The 22033-nt window shown below is 41.9% G+C and overlaps 2 protein-coding genes across 11 annotated transcripts in view; one reads left to right on the forward strand and one right to left on the reverse strand.

The window, feature by feature from the left end:
- Positions 1 to 1428: 1428 nt before the first annotated feature.
- On the forward strand, positions 1429 to 13881 carry MRPL33 (mitochondrial ribosomal protein L33). 2 transcript variants are annotated; one of them, XM_064295172.1, is made up of 5 exons: positions 1482 to 1497; positions 2213 to 2306; positions 2490 to 2508; positions 4409 to 4515; positions 13588 to 13881. In XM_064295172.1, the coding sequence occupies exons 2-5, from the start codon at positions 2231 to 2233 to the stop codon at positions 13635 to 13637; spliced, it is 252 nt and encodes an 83-aa protein (XP_064151242.1). In that variant the 5' UTR covers positions 1482 to 1497; positions 2213 to 2230; the 3' UTR covers positions 13638 to 13881. The 2 variants fall into 2 exon arrangements, with proteins under 2 accessions (XP_023406328.1, XP_064151242.1); XM_023550560.2 differs by lacking the exon at positions 2213 to 2306 and having other exon boundaries at positions 1429 to 1497.
- RBKS (ribokinase) overlaps positions 1491 to 22033 on the reverse strand; it is a 151877-nt gene continuing 131334 nt past the window's right edge. For 7 of the 9 annotated variants that reach the window (XM_064295171.1, XM_003411949.4, XM_023550557.2 and 4 more), the window contains one exon: positions 14934 to 15609. In XM_064295171.1, the coding sequence (XP_064151241.1) occupies positions 15436 to 15609 (174 nt within the window). In that variant the 3' untranslated portion in view covers positions 14934 to 15435. Of the gene's footprint in view, positions 2046 to 14933; positions 15610 to 15769; positions 15909 to 22033 lie in introns of those variants that run through there. The other 2 variants (XM_064295169.1, XM_023550556.2) reach the window with 2 other exon arrangements.

Raw genomic sequence — 22033 nt, forward strand, 5'->3', positions numbered from 1 at the left:
AAGATCACAAATGACTGACGCACCAGTCAGGGATAAGAACCATTGATCTAATTCCCACATTTTACAGACATGGTGACTGATACCTGAAGGATTGAAGTGACTTTCCAAGGGACAGAATAAAGACTAGAATTCATATTACTTGGCTTCCAGTACAGTGTTCTTTTCTTATAAACCCTCTAAATGAATTTCCCAGATAAGAAACCCGTACCTTCACGGATACCTGAAGCTCTTCCTACACTGCACAAGGTAAGAAGCATTAGGGCACCTACAGGGTGCTGGGTTGTTGGAGTCGGGGCTGTGGAGAAGGGGGAAGGGTGTATCAATAGTGAGTATAAAAAACTATTAGAAGCGGGGGAACCTATTAAAGTTACTAATGGCAAGGACAGTCTTACTTTTAAAATTTTGTGTTGCACTAGAGAGCTGAATTTTCTCTTTTAAATAATTTAAACATTTTCAGTGAAGATAATCCATGAGATTAAATTTTATTTCACCTATTTGTAAGACTTTTATATATAAAATCACATATTAGAAAAAAAAATCCCAAAGTCCTGATTATTGGTTGGGAAATGAAGTTAGCAATGATGTCTCTGGCGTTGGAGGAGACCAGGCTCTTTGCAGAGACCTGAGGAATTAGTTGTGACAGCAAAGTGGTGGGTCCCAGTGTCTAGTGGGAAAGGCAGTCCTTGGAACCAAACAGATCTGGGTTCAAATTCTGACTTTACTACTTACTAGTTGTGTGATATTAGGCAAATTATGTGAGTGCTCCCAATCACAGTACTCTTTGGGAGTATACTTAACAAATTTCATTTTTTTATTCAATAAACATTAGTTCTGCCCCTATTGCCAGGCACTGTGCTAGGTACTTGGGATGCAGCAGTTATCAAGACTCACAGGGTCCTGCTGTCACAGAGAGCTAATAGTTGATTGAGGGATTGGGGACTCAGGAGGGTTTCCTAACTCTGAAAGGACTGAGAGTAATCCTTTAGCAGGGGTTGGGGTTGGGGCGGGGCTTTCCAAAAGCAGGGAACATTTTAAGGAAATCTGTGGAGACCTGACAGCCTGGAGCAGCTAAAGTACAACACAGTGCCTGTAGCTCTAAAGTAGGTACTGGTTGCCATGGAATCATTCCAAAGCACAGCAACCCTATAGGACAGAGTAGAGCTGCCCCATAGTTTCTAAGGAGTTCCCTGGGGATTCAAACCACCAAACTTTTGGTTAGCGGCACTAACTCTTAACCACTGCGCCACCAGGGTAAAAAAAAATAGTTACGACTATTTAAAGAAGCGTCTGATAACAGCTCCCGCTAGGTCACAAGAGGTACAGGCTTTGTGGTTTTGGGGCCGAGCTTATACTAGGAGGAGGTGTGTCTTATGATAACTTCCGGAGTTGTCTTTGAGAACGGGCCTGTGCCCCGGAAGCAGTTGTTTGTTGGGGGACCTTGGGCAGGTTACCGGGACTGCGCCACTGTTGTCGCCATGTTCCTAAGTGCGATCTGTTGTAAGTGGGCCAGAGGTAGCGGCGGCGAGGGCAGGAGGTCGTGACAGGCAGGCCCCGGGATGATGCAGGGGCAAGCTGGCTGAACCGGCCGGAGAGCTGCCGCTGCGGACTTCCCAGGCCTTCAGGACTACAGCGCCCAGCATGCCCCGCGGTGCCCTTCTGTCGGGGGCGAGTGCGGTCTTCGGGTCTGCGGGCTAGTTCTGGAGTGTGGACTCCGTTGCGGTTCGCAGGGATGTTGGGTCGCTTCTGGTCAGGACGCGTGGGGTGCCTTCCTCCTGCCCTCCGTAGGGATTTGTCAGTAGAATCAATGCACCTTCGAACTGGGGAGGACTTTAGAATTTGTAGTCTACCGGTTTACTGCTCTGAAGATAAGGAAACTGTTCCTGAGGAGGGCAGCGGAGGAAGTCTTCTGGCTCCCAGTCAGTGCTCTGTCCCGCATCAGGCTGACTTCCTGGTTAGATTTAGTTTCTCCTCTCCACATGATGTGATGACTGTTACAGTGTGCAAAGGTTAACTTGTCAGCCTCGTTTCAGGGCAAATATTTGGACCTTAAAAGAGGGTGAAAATGGAATCTATCTTTAGAAAAAGGTAAAAGGTAGCCAAGCCAACCGAAATGAGATTGTGCAAAGCATTGCATTCAGAGTTGTGTTGGTCTGACCAATCTTTTTATCTCCCTTTGATAAAATGCTAACACGACCACTTGTTGTTAATTGAGGTTGAGTGATTCCCAAGCATGCAGAGTAGAACTGCTCCATCGGGTCCTCAAGGCTGTGACTTTTCGGAAGCAGATTGCCAGGTCTTTCTTCAAGGTGCTTAGACATCTAATCTCATTATAAAAATACCTAGGGAAAAGTTTCTCGAGTGACAATTCATGGCATACTTCATGAGTTAAATGTTTTTGTTTATGACAGACATTTATATGAATTTTGCATAAGAAAGATAATGAATTAATATTTTTATTTTCTCTTCCAACCTTTCATCTCTGCAAAAAGTTGCCAAGAGCAAGTCAAAGTAAGTAAAGGTTTTTCTCTTTTAAACTTTTCATGTTTATGTTAGATTTATTCATTCAACCACTACGAATACATTCTTGTATTAAACTGAGCATTTGGCCTCAATTTTCTACAAGTTGCTTTGAAGATTACTTGATGAATTATTTTGGCCTTATGAACTCTTTCAGAAGATATTCCCCCCGTCCAGCAGGCCTACTTCAGTGAACATTGAAATACAGACAGCTCAAACGTTGAAAAGGAGCTCTTGGTGTGTTATCTAATCCCAGTAGTTATGAGCTCACTGTCGTGTTCCTAAACTAACCATCTGCTTACCCCATGCTCTATTTATACTATGACCATATTTCTGTTTCCTCAAATTGAGGACCAGGGGCCGTTTGTCTGTAGCGCACTACAGGGATCCAGCAGATTTGATTGAACCATAGAGCCTTTTTAAATTAGTTTTTTAATTCTTTGCATTCATGGTATAAGCATTCTAAAAATAGCAGAGATTAAAGATTCTGTGCTGTACCAGAGTGACTGTAAATACCAAACTGGTATCTCAAAATACATTTTGTAGACAAGAAGTGAAGTAAGGTTTTGTGTGTTAAAAATAGGAAAATTCTAAAACAGCCTTTGCTTACAACCCAAGACGTATCAAAAATCATTTAAACTAGGCTTTTTAAAGATTAAAGTGAATGAAAAACATACATGTTAGTGTTTTCCCCCAATATTTGTTACTGATTCACATAGCTTTTCCCACAGTTTGGCTATGTATGTTAAAATCCACCACCTCTTCAGGTTCTGTAGAAGTCTCCCATGTTTTTGTCGAGGTTCCCTGCCTCTCATGCTCTTTGCACCCTTCTTGTGACATTTGTAATATATGTCTGCCTTATAGACCTTGTGTACATATTCACCTTCCATGCTATACTGTTAGGTCCTAGAGGGCACAGACTTCCCACATTGCTTTCCACAGAAGCCAAAAACCAAACCCGTTGCTGTTGAGTTGTTTCTGACTCACAGCGACCCTATAGGACAGAGTAGAACTGCCCCATATCGTTTCCAAAGGAGTGGCTGGAAGATTCTAACTGTTGGCCTTAGACGGTTAGCAGCTGAACGCTTAACCGCTGTGCCATCAGGGCTCCACTTTCCACAGAGTAAACATGTAATAGATATTTATTGAATCTTTGTGGGATGAGTGATTATTGACTATCTTATTTAAACAACAAATACTGTATGCTTCACATATGAGGCACTCCGCTGGACATTGAAAGGCATGCAAAGATGTGTAATATAGTTCTAGATGCTTCAAATTCTTCTTGGAATTAGATGAGAAATGAAGTAACATGGTCTAGATGAGGAGATAAGACACGTGAAAAAGTAACAAACAGTACAAAATGTTAATAGATAAGTGTCCAATGAGGCAAACATGATTTTTTTTTTACTGTGCATGACTATAACTTGTCTTAAATGAAATATGAAGAGAGTAATGTCTGGCACATTAGTCATCTAAAAAGTTTTAATCCCTGGGTTCTTTATTATTCATACTCTGGAAAAGAGGGCTGTTTTGAAGATAGCAGTCTTTATGATTTCCTGACTGGCCATCTGGGGTTACCAGTATTTTTGTATTTCCCCCCTCCGGACTTTTCTGAGAGGTGGATGTCTGAGTCAGTACTGCAGGATGGCTTGCTTGTTGCTCTGTTTAGGTCTTTACCAGGTCATTCTGTGCAATGGAACAAACTTGGGTATCCAAAACCATTGAAATTGTGCTTTATGGAAAATGTAAGCTGTCTTAGAACCTTCTGAGGACCAAGTAATGTCCTACAATTAATACTGCAATACAGGATTCTCAAAATGTGCCATTTCCCCTGCGATTGATCTTAGTCTATTTCCTGAGCTTGTAATAGTTTGCTTTCTAATCTTAGAACCATTCTGGTGAAAATGTTGAGCCAAGCTGGAACAGGTTATACCTTCAACACCAAGAGAGGCCGACTACGGGAGAAACTGACTCTTTTGCGTTATGATCCCGTTGGTAAGATTCAGAAGAATTACTCCACAATAGGTGCAGATGCTTTCAGGGCCTGTTGTCCTATTTCCAGACTGATGCTGAACATCCCTAGTAGTTTTGCAGCCCCTTTGATACTATAGCGTTCATTCAGCAAATACGTATTGAATGTTTACATGGTACTGGTTAGTATCCCAGGTGGTGGGATATGCCGGAAACAAGACAGACTCAGTCTGTGTGCTCTTGGCATTTACATTCTGATTTGGGAGAGAGAAAAAAATATGAGAAATTATAATAAGTGCTGTGAGAGAAACTGTCAGGGTGTTGAGATGTAGGCTAAAGTTGGGGGGAAATGTTGGAGGACTCACTTTAGACCTGATGGGCCAGGGAGAGTCTTTTCTAGAAGAGGATAGTTAACCAAAGACCTAAAGGTGAGAAACCAGCCGTGTAAACAGAATAGGTGACAGCATTCTGGAAACAGAAAGACAAAAGTGTCTTGAGAAGGGCAGGGTATGGTGTCCTGTGATTAGTGACAAGTTCTTGGGTCCCGATTTGAGCTAAAAGGATATGTTGTTGTTGTTGTTAAGTGCCATTGAGTTGGTTTTGACTCATAGTGACTCTCTGTACAACAGAATGAAACACTGCCTGGTCCTGCACCATCCTCACAATTGTTACATTGCAGCCATTGTGTCAGTCTGTCTCGCTGAGGTCTTCCTCTTTTTTACTGACCCTCCACTCTGCCAAGCATGATGTCCTTCACCAGGGACTGGTCCCTCCTGATAACCTGGCCAAAGTATATGAGATGAAGTCTCGCCATCCTCCCTTCTAAGGAACATGCTGGCTGTATTTCTTGTAAGACAGATTTGTTGGTTCTTCTGGCATTCCATGGTATATTCAGTGTTCTTAACAAACACCATCATTCAAAGGCATCAGGTCTTCTTTGGTTTTCCTTATTCGTTGTCCAGCTTTTGCATACATGTGAAAAAAGGCAGTTGAAAATACCATGACTTGGGTCAGGTGCACCTTAATCCTCAAAGTGACATCTTCGCTTTTTAACACTTTCAAGAGGCCCTTTGCAGCAGATTTTGCCCAATGCAATATATCTTTTGATTTCTTGACTGCTGCTTCCATGGGTGTTGATTGTGGAGTCAAGGAAAATGAATTCCTTGACAACTTCAGTCTTTTCCCTGTTTGTCATGATGTTGCTTATTGGTCCAGTTGTGAGGATTTTGTTTTCTTTATGTTGGGGTACAACCCATACTGAAGGCTGTGGTCTTTGATCTTCATCATTTAAGTGCTTCAAGTCTTCTTTGCTTTCAGCAAGCAAGGTTGTGCTGTCTGCATAAAATAGATTGTTAATGAGTCTTCCTCCAGTCTTGACCCCCATTCCTCATATACTCCACATCCTTAGATTATTTGATCAGCATACAGATTGAATAAATACGGTGAAAGGATACAACCCTGATGCACACCTTTCCTGATTTTAAACCATGCAGTATCCCCTTGTTCTGTTTGAACGACTGCCTCTTGATTTATGTACAGGTTCCTCATGAGCACAATTAAGTGTTCTGTAATTCCCAGTCTTCTCAATATTATCCATAATTTGTTATGATTCGTGCAGTCAAATGCATAGCCAATAAAACACAGATAAACATTTTTCTGGTATTCTCTGCTTTCAGCCAAGACCCATTTGACATTAGCCATGATATCCCTTGTTCCACGTCCTTTTCTGAATCCGGCTTGAATTTCTGGCAGTTCCCTGTCAATGTAGTGCTGTAACGATTTTTGAATTATCTTCAGCAGAATTTTACTTGTTTGTGATATTAATGATATATTCAATAGTTTCCACATTCTGTTGAGTCACCTTTTTTTGGAGTGGGCACAAATATGGATCTTCTCCCGTCGCTTGGCCAGGTAGCTGTCTCCAGATTTCTTAGCATAGACAAATAAGCCCTTCCAGCATTGGATCCATTTGTGGAAACGTCTCAACTGGTATTCTGTCCATTCCTTGAATCTTGTGTTTTGCCAGTGCCTTCAGTGTAGCTTTGATTTTTTCCTTTGATACCATCGGTTCTTGATCATGTGCTACCTCCTGAAATGGTAGAGTGTCAGCCAGTTCTTTTTGGTACAGTGACTTTTTATTCTTTCCATCTTCTTTTCTGCTTCCTGCATCATTCAATATTTTGCCTGCAGAATCGTTCAGTATTGCAACTCAAGGCTTTAATTTTTTGTTCAGTTCTTTCAGCTTGAGAAAAATGCTGAGTGTAGTCTTTCTTTTTGGTTTTCTAATTCCAGGTCTTTGCACATTTCATCATAATATTTTACTTCATCTTGAGCCACCCTTTAAAATCTGTTCAGCTGTTCTACTTCATCATTTCTTCCATTCACTTTAGCTACTCTGCATTCAAGAGCAAGTTTTAGAGTCTCTTCAGACATCTGTTTTGGTCTTTCTTACTTGTGTTTTTAATGACCTTTTTCCTTCTTCATGTATGATGTCCTTGATGTCATTCCACAATTCATCCGGTCCTTGGTCATTAGTGTTCAGTGCGTTCAACCTATTCTTGAAATGGTCTCCAGATTGTGGTGGGATGTATTAAAGGTTGTACTTTGGCTCTCGTGTACTTGTTTTAATTTTCTTCAGCTTCAACTTAAAGTTGCACATGAGCAGTTGTGGTCTGTTCTGCATCCAGCCCCTGGCCTTGTTCTGGCTGATGATATTGAGCTTCTCCATCGTCTCTTTCCACAGATGTAGTCAATTTGATTTCTGCGTATTCCAACTGGCAAGGTCGCTGTGTATGGTTGCCATTTCTGTTATTGAAAAAAGGGATTTGCAATGAATAAGTTGTTTGTCTTGCAAATTCTACCATGTGCTCTTTGGCATTGTTTCTGTCACCAAGGCCATATTTTCCAACTGCTGATCCTTCTTGTTTCCAACTTTTGCATTCTAATCACCAGTAATTTTCAGTGCATCTTGATTACATGTTTGATCAATTCAGACTGCAGAAGTTGGTAAAAATCTTCAATTTCTTCATCGTTGGCATTAGTGGTAGGTGGATTTGAATAATAGTCATGTTAACTGGTCTTTCTTGTAGATGTGTGGATATTATTCTATCTGACAGTGTTGTACTTCAGGGTAACTCTCGAAATGTCCTTTTTCGATGATGGATGCAACACCGTTCCTCTTCAATTTGCCATTCCCGGCATAGTGGACCATGTGATTGTCCGATTCAAAATGGCCAATACCAGTTCATTAATGCCTAGGATATCGATGTTTATGCGTTCCATTTCATTTTTGGTGATTTCCAATTTTCCTAGATTCATACCTCATGCATTCCACATTCTGATTATTAATGGATATTTGCAGCTCTTTCTTCTCATTCTGAGTCGTGCCACTTAAGCAAATGAAGGTCCCGAAAACTTGACTCCATCCACGTCTCTAAGGCCGACTCTACTTTGAGGAGGTAGCTTTTCCCCAGTTGTATTTTGAGTGCCTTCCAACTTGAGGGGCTCATTTTCTGCCAGTATATCAGACAGTGTTCTGCTGTTATTCATAAGGTTTTCGCTGGTCCATTTTTTCAGAAATAGACCACTAGTTATTCTTCTTAGTCTGTCTTAGTTGGAAGCTCCACTGAAGACTGCTTGCCAAGAGTGACCCTGCTGATACTTGAAATACTGGTGGCATAGCTTCTAGCATCACAGCAACACCACAGTACGACAGACTGACGAGTGGAGGAAAGGGATGTAGTGTCTATTTTAGTGCAGGAAGGTAGGAAATTTGATGTCACATTTTGTATCATCCCCTACCTGAACCAAAACCCATTGCTGTTGAGTTGATTATGATTCATAGCAACTCTATTGGACATCTGCTCTGTAGGGTTTCCAAAGCTGTAAATCTTTATGGAAGCAGACTGCCACATCTTTTTTCTGTGAGATGGGAGAAGTATTTGTCCAAAAGAGACAAGGGTTCCCAAGGCCAGATTTCCTGCCACAAACAAGATACAGGCAGCCCCTGTGTTACAAACGAGATCTGTTCCTAACTGTCTTTAAGTCAAATTTGTAGGTAAGTTGGGACAGGTGCATAGGGTTCTTGTTTAGCTTTATTGATGGTGCAGTGGTTCAGTGTTTGGCTGCTATCTGGAAGGTCAGCAGTTTGGATCCAGCAGCTACTCCTTGGTGGATCCTATGGGGCGGTGCCACTCTGTCCTGTAGGGTCCCTATGAGTCAGAATCAATGGCAAAGGATTTTAGTGCAAGAAAAGGTTTGAAGCCTTTTCAACAATTTAAAAGCTGCATGTGCAGCCAGTGAAGGTGACACTGATGCAGAATTTGTGAGTAGGGGTTGGTTCAATCTGGTTCAAAGTGAGGGCAAATTTACATAACATTAACGTGCAAATAAGAGTTGTCTCTTTGGATCCTTGGGAACTGCCCGTAGACAGCAGCTGATTGCTGTTGGTGAAAGCCCAACGTGTTTTTGGATTTCATGTGCAGATTTATGCATAATGAACTAGCAAGCAAATTTTTTATTTTAGAATTCTGGGCAGTCCATTTCAGCTCTGTGCCCTTGCACCTATACAGCCCCTTTATAATTGCTGCTTAAGGAGATAAGGGCTGTATAACAAGCAAAGGCATTAAAAAAAGACTCTAGGAAGCACAGTTGTCGACTTAAAATGACTTGAGTTCCATTCTTTAACAGAAATAAAATTCTCTGCTGTTTTGATGGTATTAGAATTTCTAGTCATTCGTTACAATAAAAAGAGAATTCTAGGTTTCTAGCTGAAAATTAGGAATCTGAATTTCAGGATGATTCCTCATCTAGTGGAAGAACTAATAGAATGAGAAGGTATGATAGTGGATGGATGTGTTTTTCTCCTGATTTTTTTGTATCAGCTGGTGAAAACTCAAAGTAATGAACTTTGCAGTAAAGTAATTGTTTTTCTACCATTTTAGCTCCTTTAGAGTTGATTTTAGGAGCATTTACTTTATAAATGCATAATAAACATTGATTGAATAACCTCCTATGATATTTCAAGTATATTGCCATTCTTAGTATGGAGGTCTTAGGAACTTATTTGTAAGATTGATTTTAAGCCTTGAGATTGGGAAAGGATACGGCCATAAACAGTTCTGACCATAAATTGAAAGTGCAGGAGAGATTCATATATCACATTCAAACATGATTAGAATTTTTCTGATAAGGAACCGGCTGTGCCTTGACAGCACAGCTTCATCTTTTCTGAAGAAAAGAATGTTCTGAGATAGCAGACTGCCCGGCTTCCTGCCCACGGACTGAATGTCCTGTGGGCTTGCGTGAGCATGATGTTTGCCTTGGGGCCTTCCCCATTGCCCAGGGTACCAAATAGCTTGGCAGATCTCCCAGCTTTTTTTTTTTTTTTTTTTAACCACAATGAGTAAATGGCGAGTTTGAGGGTAATGTTTTCTTAGCCTGCCTAATGAAGAAATCAGGTAAGAAAACAATGTTTCCCAGTGATTTGAGCATTTCCTAGTACACTTTATGGCACATACCAGCTACACATCCGTCTGCCCTTTCAAAACACAGTTTCCTCATATAAAACTAGATGCTAATTTCCAGAGAGGGAGGATAATGGCCCAGGAATAAGCTTATTAAACTTTGTTAAATATTCAGGCAGTCCCTGAATTACTGACGTCCGACTTGTGGACAACTCATACTTGCCCTTTAATATCATGTAAATTTGCCCTAGATTTGAAACGATTGAACCAACCCCTCCTCGTAACAAATTCTTCATTACAATCGCCCTCACTTTCTGCACCTGTACCTTTTGAATCATTGAAAAGGCTTCAATGTATTGCCCTAAAGTAAGGCTAAATAAGAATTGTATGCCTCTGTTCCAACTTACCTACAAATTTTTAAAGATATGCTCGGGAATGGATCTTGTTTGGAACCTGGGGGCTGCCAAAAAACCAAAACCAGATCCATTGCCATTGAATTGATTCTGACTTATTAGCTATCCTATAGGACAGAGTAGAACTGCCCAGGTTTCCAAGGCTGTAAATCTTTATGGAAGCAGGCTGCCACATCTTTCTCCCTATGGAGCGGTAGGTGGGTTTGAACTGCTGACCTTTCAGTTAGCAGCTGAGCACTTAACCACTGCACCCCCAGAGCTCTTCTAGTTATCAGTATACAAAGCTGTATTATAAAGTGAGTGAAAACGTGTCAGTTTTAATTCCTTGGATGATTAAACAAGACAATATAGACATTTATTGAAGCAGAATAGATTTAGGTTGGATGTAGGGAAAGAACTTGGCAGATTCATTCTTCTTTGAATTGAGCAGCAAATATTTTGACAGAAAATGTGTTTATGATTGTGGATAGCAATGTGTCATTTCAATTCATCTAACGTGTATTGAGTGCTCACTGTGTACCTGGCAACCCAGCTGTGTTATCCCTCCCACAGGGAAGGAAACTGAGGCTAGAGTGTTTTAAGACGTTTTCCCAGGGACTCACAGCTGATCATTCAAAGGTAATATATAAGTAGGGTTGATCCTCCTAAGGCTTCAGGGAGGACTGTAACAAAGCATTACAGGATGGTAGTAAAGAACCAAAATAGTCTTCCATCCATCGAAGTGTTGTGTCTCCCCCATGTTATTCTACATAAAAGCCAACATTTGAACCCAGTTGTGTCCCTGAGCTCTGTATTCTGTTACATGGAGCTAAATAAAACTTTCCTTAGAAAAATCAGGACCTTCCCCTGGGTCAGTCTAGTGTTCAAGGCCATGGAGCCCCACTGTCATTCCTACCTCTTACCACCATTCCCCTACACCGGTACCTGCCCCTGGCTTAGTTCATCATTCTTCAGGGGCCAAGCTTTATTCCCTCGCCCCTTGCTTACCCCAGGCCTTCCCTCACCATTCCAGTCCCCTTTGATTTTTAGGTTCCCATAGGAAACCCTGGTGGCATAGGTTGAGAGCTATGGCTGCTAACCAAAAGGTCAGCAGTTCTAATCCACCAGGAGCTCCTTGGAAACTGTATGGGACAGTTCTGTGTCCTGTCTGGGGTCACAATGAGTCAGAATTGACTTGATGGCAACAGGTTTGTTTTTTTTGTTTTTATAGGACTTTTATTGGAGCCCTGGTGGCGTGGTGGTTTAAGCATTTGGTTTGGCTGCTAACCAGAAGGTTGGCAGTTTGAATCCACCAGTCACTCCTTGGAAACCCTATGGGGCCGTTCTATTCTGTCCTATAGGCTCGCTATGAGTCAGAATTGACTCGACAGCGGTGGGCTTTATATGTCTGTGTGTGTATATATATATATTTTACAGGGCTTACTAAGAACTCAGCTGCTAACCAAAAGTTTTGCAGTTGGGATCCACCAGCAGCTTCTTGGCAATCCTATGGGGCAGTTCTACTCTGTCCTATAGGGTCGCTATGAGTCAGAAATGACTTGACGACAGTGGGCTTGGTTGGGTTTTACAGGGCTTTTGGAGCCATGATGGCACAGTGGTTAAGAGCTACGGCAAGCCGTGGCTGCTATCCAAAAGGTCAGTAGTTTGAATCTGCCATCTACTGCTTGGGAACCCTATGGGGCAGTTCTACTCTGTTCTATAGGGTTGCTATGAGTCACAAAGGACTTGACAACAATAGGTATAGGGCTTACTGGACATTCATACAGGCACCTGATGATGTACTGATGTATTAAATCAGGAACTCTTCTTATACTTTTGTAAATACATTGCTGAGCACAGTTCTGTAAACTCAAGTATTTATTCTTCGAATTAAGGGAATTAATGAATCAAAGAATTTTCCTGGATAATTTTGCTTAACTTGTCACTCCTGGTCAGGGTCATTTAAATAGTGTCTTGATTTGGCTATCAGTGAGACAAGTTCCCTTTACCCATTTTTTAGTTCTAGGTAGACTAACAGGGGGAAATTATTTTGGTGCTTCATTACCATCTTATAATGCTTTGTTTATAGCCCTACTTGGAATCAGAAGACTCAATCCTTCGTATACTTTAGATGATTTGAAGTATTTAAAAATTATCCCTTATGTACAATGTAATATATATATTTTAATTATTTTTGTTAGTATTACAGATACAATTCTGATGATTGTTTAATGGTTCTCAAATCCAGCTGCCTATCAGAATCATCTGAGGAGCTTTAAAAGAATGTGGACTTCAGTTCCACTGTAGATCTGCTGAGCCAGGATTAGAGGGTAGGGGTAGAGATGAGAACTGGGAATGGCTTTTAAGTAAACTCCCTAGCTGTTTCTTAATCCTAGACAGTTTGATAATCTCATATACGGACCATGCATATTGATTGCAGAAAAAGAAGGAAAAAAAAAGCAAAATCTGTGTGTGATAGGGACAAGCGAGGAATGGTATGTTATAGTCCTTTGAGCTCTTGGGTCTTCTTGGGTGTACTGTTTGCTTTTTTGGCAAAGGGGAGTTGGTGCGTGTGACAGAGATGTAGGGAATTTATGGAGTGTTATAAGGGCATTAGTATTATAGGAACTGTGAAAATATTACTCCATAGAATCCAGCGTCCAATCTTTCATCTAGGCAGATAGCACTTTGTTCTGGTTTTGTTTCAGAGAATTGTCCTCTGTAGTGCTATCTACAATAACGAGATTTTGGTTATTATATTACTTCAATTACAAAACTGAAAAATGCATAGTTGAGCGTATGAAACCGTCTCCGGAAAAGTGCAGGATGCAGGTGTCCTTACTCCGTCAGCCAGGCTGGCGTTCTTCCATGATCTGTTTGGTTCTTGCCTGCTCTTTTCCTAGAGTCCAGCTCCCATCTTTCCTTGCTTACTTCCTACCAGAGTGGACTTTAACTGGGTGAACACATTGATTGTTTCCCCCTTTTTGCCCCTAATTTCTTTTTTAATTTGAATATTTCACATTGGTTGCAGTGTGACCTCGTGGGACACCAGGGGGCCTTTCCCTAGTCTTCTCCAGCCTCTTGGACTGAGAACTGAGGTGGTAAATCAGCTCCGTCTTCATGTTGAGGGAATAGTAAAGTAAAAAAAAGGAGAGGGTACATGATTGGATACACATTTTTAGTAAAAATGGTGATGATACTTTATAGTTTTGTTACAGGTCTTTTTTTTCCCCCCACAGTGAACAAAAAAGTCCTCTTTGTGGAACTGAAAAAAATACGCTCCCTCTAAACAATGGATTGAAAATGAATTTGATTTATAAATGAGAAGACTGATTCAGAAATCCTGCGGCATGTAATAAAAGAAGAGGAAATGGCATGGAATCACTGCCTCCTGTGATTTGAAGGCCATTGTGAAGGGAAACAATACAGTGAAAGAAAGTTCTTCATATTAGGACATAGACCATTGCATCACATTTATTTATCTTCCTACATATTTTTATAGCCCTTAATAAAAAATATTAAAATAGCCAGTGTTATTGTCTCTTAGTGATGTTTTTTCCCACTATTTTAAATTAAAAAATCAGCCACATTACCAAAAAACAGCCATTGTTTCATATAAGAAAAGAAGTGAAAATTTTCCATAATGAGACTTGTGCAAGAGTTTCCAGCCTGCTCCTCCTTGTACTTCACAGAAAAGGCAGAATAACACCCCAGAGTGATCTTGGCTCCATGTACGAACTCAGATGGCAGGAGTGAGCAGGAATGATAAGAAGGGAGCCTTGTAACACAAAGAAATCCAGAGAACTTCTGTTTTTGGTTTGTACTTAGGAAAAATGCCATCGGTCCATATTCTTACCCTGGTCACCAGAAAAAAAAAAAAAAAAACCTGTTGCCATTGAGTCAATTCTGACTGATGGCAACACTATAGGACAGAGTAGAACTGCCCCACCAGAGGTACCTAGGATTTCCTAGGACAGCTTTGGATTCCTTTATCCCCTAGACTCGTTTTATTTTAAATGAGGAGTTCTACCGTATTTCCATAAAGCCACTGATAATCCCATATGTTTGGATGAGGACCCCTGTCTTACCAAGATCTGTACCCTTTTTCCTCCCTTAAGCTGTTGTTTACCACAAATTCTCAAAATTGCTCAGTTTTCTTGTCAAATATCTGGCCGAAGGTAAGGATCCGCTCACATTTTGAGCTCTGGTTTGTATCCTACCCCATTTAATGCACTTATACGGAAGGATGATAGTGTCCACTATGGCCACAGGTATGAAGAAACCAATACTGTCTCTGAAATAACGTGTCTCCTCGTGGCCCAATCTGTGTCTCTAGAGGAATGCAAGAACAGCGTTCCGGAAATCTTTGGTTCAAAGCCATAACAGGTGAGATTTTGGCTATCAGTTTTGGCTGGAACTATATACACAGTGGCCTTGGGTTATGAGAAAACCCCTCATCTGATCCTAGCTAGACCAATGTAAAGGGTCTCTGACACGCACAGATGGCATTTTCTAACTTAAGATTTGGTTTACCAAATGACTTGTAAATTCAGGTTATAGGCTGAATGTGGCCCACTGGTGGTCGTTACATTTCTAATAAATCAGTTGCTGATATTTATTAGAAGATTTCAATACATTTCCAAATTTTTGACTTAAAAAACCAGAGGCTTCGGAAACACCAAACTAAAGCTAAATATCAACTGCCCCTCTTCGACTGAGCAGTCAAGATCGTCTGTTCCCTTCCCATATATAACATTCCCTGTTCTGACTCTACACACTTGCCCGTAGCCCCTGCTAGATGGTGTACAACTACAACATTAATGATCCACTGGCAATAGAGGTTTGCTGGTCTCTGAATAATGGTGATTGAACAGATTGTGGTCATGGAATCCTCAATTCTGGTTGGCTATTACAAATGTATGCAAAGCAAAGGAATTATAAATAAATGAAAACTTGAGGATGACTGCTAGTAAAGAACACAGTATTTGCAAAGGAGAATAGGACATTTTATGGTAAACTGCCAGCTAAAAGTGTCCACCCCCAAGTACATTTTATTTCCAGTGCATTTGTTTTGAGGTTAACAGCAATCAAAACAGATGAAGGGGCAGGTCCTTTTTGTATAGATAAGATGACTGTGTTCCTGCAGTCTGGACGCTGGCTGCTGCGATGAAATTGGATCTCTTGAGCATTTCTTCCATGGGCAGATCTGGATAGTAAGCCAGGTAGAAGGCCAAAGCTCCCACAAAACTGTCACCAGCTCCCTGTAATTAAAATCACGGTCATGGAGATAAGCAGGTAGTCAATCCATTGCCCAAACTGCACTTTAAAAAATATATTTAAATAAATTTTTAGAATGGTTTTAGATATACAGAAAGGTACAAGGATAGTTCAATGAGTTTTCTTATGCCCCACACACCTGGTTTTTTACATCTTACTACCCGCTCCCTCACCTTTACCTTGCAGCCAGACCAAAGCAGAGGCACAAGGCTGAGAGGAACTATTATAGCACCACTGTCAGAAGGCGGTTTCACACACTGGTTTTTGCTAGCGGGGTATTTGCCTGCAGACAAGATTTTTAAGAATGTTTTAAAAATATTGTACCTAGAAAACTGACTCGGCAGCAACAACAACAACACACCGGAAAATGCTACTGAAATCACTTAAATTATTTCTCACTACATCCAAAGCCAGGGAAACACAGTGCTTGGTGGAACCGTGTGCTGGAAGCATTATTTAGGCAACAACGATTTCCTCAACATTATTTGCCTTCTTTACCCTTGGTAAAGACTGCAAAGGTAAAGTTGGAGTTGCTGTCAACTCCAACTCATGGTGACCCCATGTGTGCCAAAGTAGAACTGTGCTCCATAGAGTTTTCAATGGATGATTTTTGGGAAGTAGATCTCCAGATCTTTCATCCAAGTTGCCTCTGGGTGGACTCCAACCTTTATCTAACCTTTCAGTTAGCAGCCAAGTGCGTTCACCGTTTACACAGACCAGGGACTCCAGAAAATGGCTGTATGTTGTTGTTAGGTGCCGTCGAGTCGGTTCCGACTCATAGCGACCCTATGCACAACAGAACGAAACACTGCCCTGTCCTGCGCCATCCTTACAATCCTTGTTATGCTTGAGCTCACTGTTGCAGCCACTGTGTCAATCCACCTTGTTGAGGGTCTTCCTCTTTTCCGCTGACCCTGTACTCTGCCAAGCATGATGTCCTTCTCCAGGGACTGATCCCTCCTGACAACACGTCCAAAGTCTCGCCATCCTTGCCTCTAAGGAGCATTCTGGCTGCACTTCTTCCAAGACAGATTTGTTTGTTCTTTTGGCAGTCCATGGTATATTCAATATTCTTCACCAACACCACAATTCAAAGGTGTCAACTCTTCTTCAGTATTCCTTATTCATTGTCCAGCTTTCACGTGCATATGACGCGATTGAAAATACCATGGCCTGGGTCAGGCGCACCTTAGTCCTCAGGGTGACATCTTTGCTCTTCAACACTTCGAAGAGGTCCTTTGCAGCAGATTTACCCATTGCAATGTGTCTCTTTTGATTTCTTGACTGCTGCTTCCATGGCTGTTGATTGTGGATCCAAGTAAAATGAAATCCTTGACAACTTCCATCTTTTCTCCATTTATCATGATGTTGCTCATTGGCCCAGTTGTGAGGATTTTTGTTTTCTTTATGTTGAGGTGTAATCCATACTGAAGGCTGTGGTCTTTGATCTTCATTAGTAAGTGCTTCAAGTCCTCTTCACTTTCAGCAAGAAAGGTTGTGTCATCTGCGTAACGCGGGTTATTAATGAGTCCTCCTCCAATCCTGATGCTTCATTCTTCTTCATATAGTCCAGCTTCTCGGATTATTTGTTCAGCATACAGGTTAAATAGGTATGGTGAAAGAATACAACCCTGACGCACACCTTTCCTGACTTTAAACCAGTCAGTATCCCCTTGTTCTGTCCGAACAACTGCCTCTCGATCTATGTAAAGGTTCCTCATGAGCACAATTAAGTGTTCTGGAATTCCCATTCTTTGCGGTGTTATCCATAGTTTGTTATGATCCACACAGTTGAATGCCTTTGCATAGTCAATAAAACACAGGTGAACATCCTTCTGGTATTCTCTGCTTTCAGCCAGGATCCATCTGACATCAGCAATGATATCCCTGGTTCCACGTCCTCTTCTGAAACTAGCCTGAATTTCTGGCAGTTCCCTGTCGATATACTGCTGCAGCTGTTTTTGAATGATCTTCAGCAAAATTTTGCTTGCGTACGATATTGTTCTATAATTTCCACATTTGGTTGGATCACCTTTCTTGGGAATAGGCATAAATATGGATCTCTTCCAGTCAGTTGGCCAGGAAGCTGTCTTCCATATTTCTTGGCATAGACGAGTGAGCACCTCCAGCGCTGCATCTGTTTGTTGAAACATCTCAATTGATATTCCATCAATTCCTGGACCCTTGTTTTTTGCCAATGCCTTCAGAGCAGCTTGGATTTCTTCCTTCAGTACCATCGGTTCCTGATCATATGCTACCTCTTGAAATGGTTGAATATCGACTAATTCTTTTTGGTATAATGACTCTGTGTATTCCTTCCATCTTCTTTTGATGCTTCCTGCATCATTTAATATTTTCCCCATGGAATCCTTCACTATTGCAACTTGAGGCTTGAATTTTTTCTTTAGTTCTTTCAGCTTGAGAAATGCCGAGCGTGTTCTTCTCTTTTGGTTTTCCATTTCCAGCTCTTTGCACATGTCATTATAATACTTTGTCTTCTCGAGAGGCCCTTTGAAATCTTCTGTTCAGTTCTTTTACTTCATCAATTCTTCCTTTTGCTTTAGCTGCTCGATGCTCAAGAGCAAGTTTCAGAGTCTCCTCTGACATCCATCTTGGTCTTTTCTTTCTTTCCTGTCTTTTCAGTGACCTCTTGCTTTCTTCATGGATGATGTCCTTGATGTCATTCCACAACTCGTCTTGTCTTTGTTCACTAGTGTTCAATGTGTCAAAACTATTCTGCAGATGGTCTCTAAATTCAGGTGGGATATACTCAAGGTCATATTTTGGCTCTTGTGGACTTGCTCTGATTTTCTTCAGTTTCAGCTTGAACTTGCATATGAGCAATTGATGGTCTGTTCCACAGTTGGGCCCCGACCTTGTTCTGACTGATGATATTGAGCTTTTCCATCGTCTCTTTCCACGGATGTAGTCAATTTGATTTCTGTGTGTTCCATCTGGCAAGGTCCATGTGTAGAGTCACCGTTTATGTTGGTGAAAGAAGGTATTTGCAGTGAAGAAGTCGTTGGTCTTGCAAAACTGTATCATTCGATCTCCGGCATTGTTTCTATCACCAAGGCCATATTTTCCAACTACTGATCCTTCTTCTTTGTTTCCAACTTTTGCATTCCAATTCCCAGTAATTATCAAAGCATCTTGATTGCGTGTTCAATCAATTTCAGACCGTAGCAGCTGATAAAAATCTTCTATTTCTTCATCTGTGGCCCAAGTGGTTGGTGCGTAAATTTGAATAGTAGTCATATTAACTGGTCTTCCTTGTAGGCGTATGGATATTATCCTATCACTGACAGCGTTGTACTTCAGGATAGATCTTGAAACGTTCGTTTTGACAATGAATGCAACACCATTTCTCTTCAAGTTGTTATTCCCAGCATAGTAGACTATATGATTGTCCAATTCAAAATGGCCAGTACCAATCCATTTCAGCTCACTAATGCCTAGGAGATCGATGTTTATGTGTTCCATTTCATTTTTGGCGATTTCCAATTTGCCTAGATTCATACTTCGTACATTCCAGGTTCCGATTATTAATGGATGTTTGCAGCTGTTTCTTCTCATTTTGAGTCGTGCCACATCAGCAAATGAAGGTCCCGGAAGCTTTACTCCATCCACAGCATTAAGGTCGACTCTACTTTGAGGAGGCAGCTCTTCCCCAGTCATCTTTTGAGTGCCTTCCAATCTGGGGGGCTCATCTTCCAGCACTATATCAGACAATGTTCCGCTGCTATTCATAGGGTTTTCACTGGCTAATGCTTTTCAGAAGTAGACTGCCGGGTCCTTCTTCCTAGTCTGTCTTAGTCTGGAAGCTCAGCTGAAACCTGTCATCCATGGGTGACTCTGCTGGTATCTGAATACCGGTGGCATTGCTTCCAGCATCACAGCAACACACAAGCCCCCACAGTATGACAAACTGACAGACCCCCAAAAAGACTGTATACGCTCAATAAATGTTTGCTGATGGATTGACTAGCTGTCTTAGTCTCCACCTTCTCATTAGAGTGAGATGAAAGGCGATTCCGAGCTCTTTCCAAAGAAAGCAGCAGTTGGGTTACAGAGTCCAAAGTAGTAGGAGACTCCTGGCTGACAGGAGCCATCAGTTCAAGGACGTGAAGGCCAGTAAACACATGAAAAAGCACATTACATCCAACCATGGAAAAGTTCTTTGAAACTTAAGCATGAAAGTAGCAGAAAAGTACTACTTAACCTTCAAAGAGGAGTGGAAGGGTAAGAAGGGGAGTGAACTTCCATTGTTTGCTTGGCATCAGGAGGCAGCAAAGCTGGATACTTTATACACATACACACAGTACTGACCTCATCTCACCTTTATAACCTCCACTGAAACTTGAGGAAACTGAGTCTCAGAACCATTAAATAACTTGTCCAGAGTCACACATAGCCAGTAAATGGCAGAGCTGCAATTTGAATCCAGGCCCAGCTGATTCCAGCTCTTTTCACATTGCCTCACACAGTAAGGAAACCCTGGTGGCATAGTGATTAAGTGCTATGGCTGCTTCACCAAAAGCTTGCCCGTTCAAATCCACCAGACGCTCCTTGGAAACTCAGTGGGGCAGTTCTACTGTTCTATAGGGCCTCTATGAGTCAGAATCGACTCGATGGCAATGGGTTTTTGTTGTTGGTTTCACACAGTAAATGTTTGTGGGAGGCAGACAGGAAGGGAGGAAGGAAAGAAGGAAGGAAATCAAGCTGAAAAGAATCTCTTTTTTGACTTCTCATAACCCTTTGTATTTTTCTTACGACACATAATGCATTGTATCGAGTATTCTGTGTACAGGCCTCAAGTCTTGACAGCGCCTTTGAGGGCAGGAAACCCCATCTCTGTTCCCTCTGTCTCTTCCACATTGCCTTGCCCAGTGTTTTGAGTTGGCCTGACCTATTGCTCCTAGTTTCATCATGTTCTTTCTCTTCCTACGATCTCTTCCAGGGTGGCCAGATGACCCCTGCTGAACTACATGTGACTTTCTTTTGGAGGTTAGGTTGCCATGGACCAGAGGTACTTGATATTCTCATTGTTGCATCTATTTATACCACATGGCTTTCAAGTGCAAATAAATTACTTGGCTGTTGATTCACATCTTCAGTATAACTATTTTTATACATTGGTATGATTTTTTTTTTTTTTTTAATGGAAAGTGCTTTAAAAGTAAAAGCTGTATTGTATCACTGTGATTTTCCTGTAAGTAAAGTACTTTCCAATCAATCATTCTTGGAATAATAGAATAGTTCTCATTGATGCAACATGATGGTTTTAACCTTTTACTGAAAACTATTTTTGTGCCAAAAGGGGTGACGGCATAATTCATCTTCCTTCAATAAATATACCCATGTGATTTTTATTCATCGTCTTCTCACAGTGATTTCCTCCTAGGGAAAACCTGCTCTGACAGAATGGATGTGGCATTCTGAAATCCCTGCTTGCCTGAGGGCCTTCCCACTCCTGGGCTCTGAGAAGTTCTGGTCTGTAGTACCCATGGAGACAGTTGGTGTATCTGTCAGTGAAGTGAAGGGACAGCAAAAGGTCAACAGTTCGAATCCACCAGACACTCCTTGGAAACCCTATGGGGCAGTTCCACTCTGCCCAATAGAGTCGCTATGAGTCAGAATTGACTCCACGGCAGTGGATTTGGGACCCCCGGGCCTTCTCAAGAGGTGTGTGGGAAGGGGTGGAGGCACTCTGCAGGGCAGGTGGGGTAGGGATGGCACCCATAAGGAGAAGACCCTAAGGGAAGCAAAGGAAGCACCCAGAGTTGGGGGTCTGGAGTCTGCTGCTAGACCTGGGGCCATGTTGCCAAGGGGAGGTTGGTTTCTCTGCATTCTCACTGTGCACACCCAGCTCATATTGCAGCCCTTCAGGGCTCTGCACTGGTAGGAGATAGGAACCCACCGATAACTACGCACCCCCCGCCCCGCCGGAAATGGGCTGCATGTGCCCCCACCCCCAGCAAAGTAGACTTACATGTTAATCCAAGTCCCAGGGGTCTGTCTGCATTAGCCTTTTTTTTTTTTTTTTTAATGGGTTCTGCTCAGAGCCAGGATCTCTGAGGGGTGCTTTGCATGTAATCACCATTATTTGTCTCAAGAACCTTGTGGAGGTGGGCATAGTTGGGGCTGCAGTGTGTGGTTATGCAAGTTGGCACTGCACCAGGTACACAGCTGAGGGGGTGAGCATGGGCCTGTAGGCCATGCACCTCACACAGGTGCGTCTACCCAGGGGGGCGCCTTCTTCTAATTTGTACAAAGTGCCACACAGGTGAGCAGCAGCCCTGGGTGATCCTTATTTTAAAGCTGAGGAAGTTGGGGTTCAAGGAGGTTCAGTAACTTGCCCAAGGTAAAAAAAAAAAAAAGGTGGTAAATAGCAGAGTCAAGACCAAG

This window comes from Loxodonta africana, chromosome 12 (genome assembly GCF_030014295.1).
Source record: "Loxodonta africana isolate mLoxAfr1 chromosome 12, mLoxAfr1.hap2, whole genome shotgun sequence".
Classification (NCBI taxonomy): domain Eukaryota; kingdom Metazoa; phylum Chordata; class Mammalia; order Proboscidea; family Elephantidae; genus Loxodonta; species Loxodonta africana.

Coding starts and splice junctions, on each gene's coding strand:
- MRPL33 (XM_064295172.1), top strand. CDS start 2,231: ATGCAGAGTAGAACTGCTCCATCGGGTCCTCAAGGCTGTGACTTTTCG. Junction 4,516..13,587: donor TTTGCGTTATGATCCCGTTG/GTAAGATTCAGA, acceptor TTCCCCCCACAG/TGAACAAAAAAGTCCTCTTT.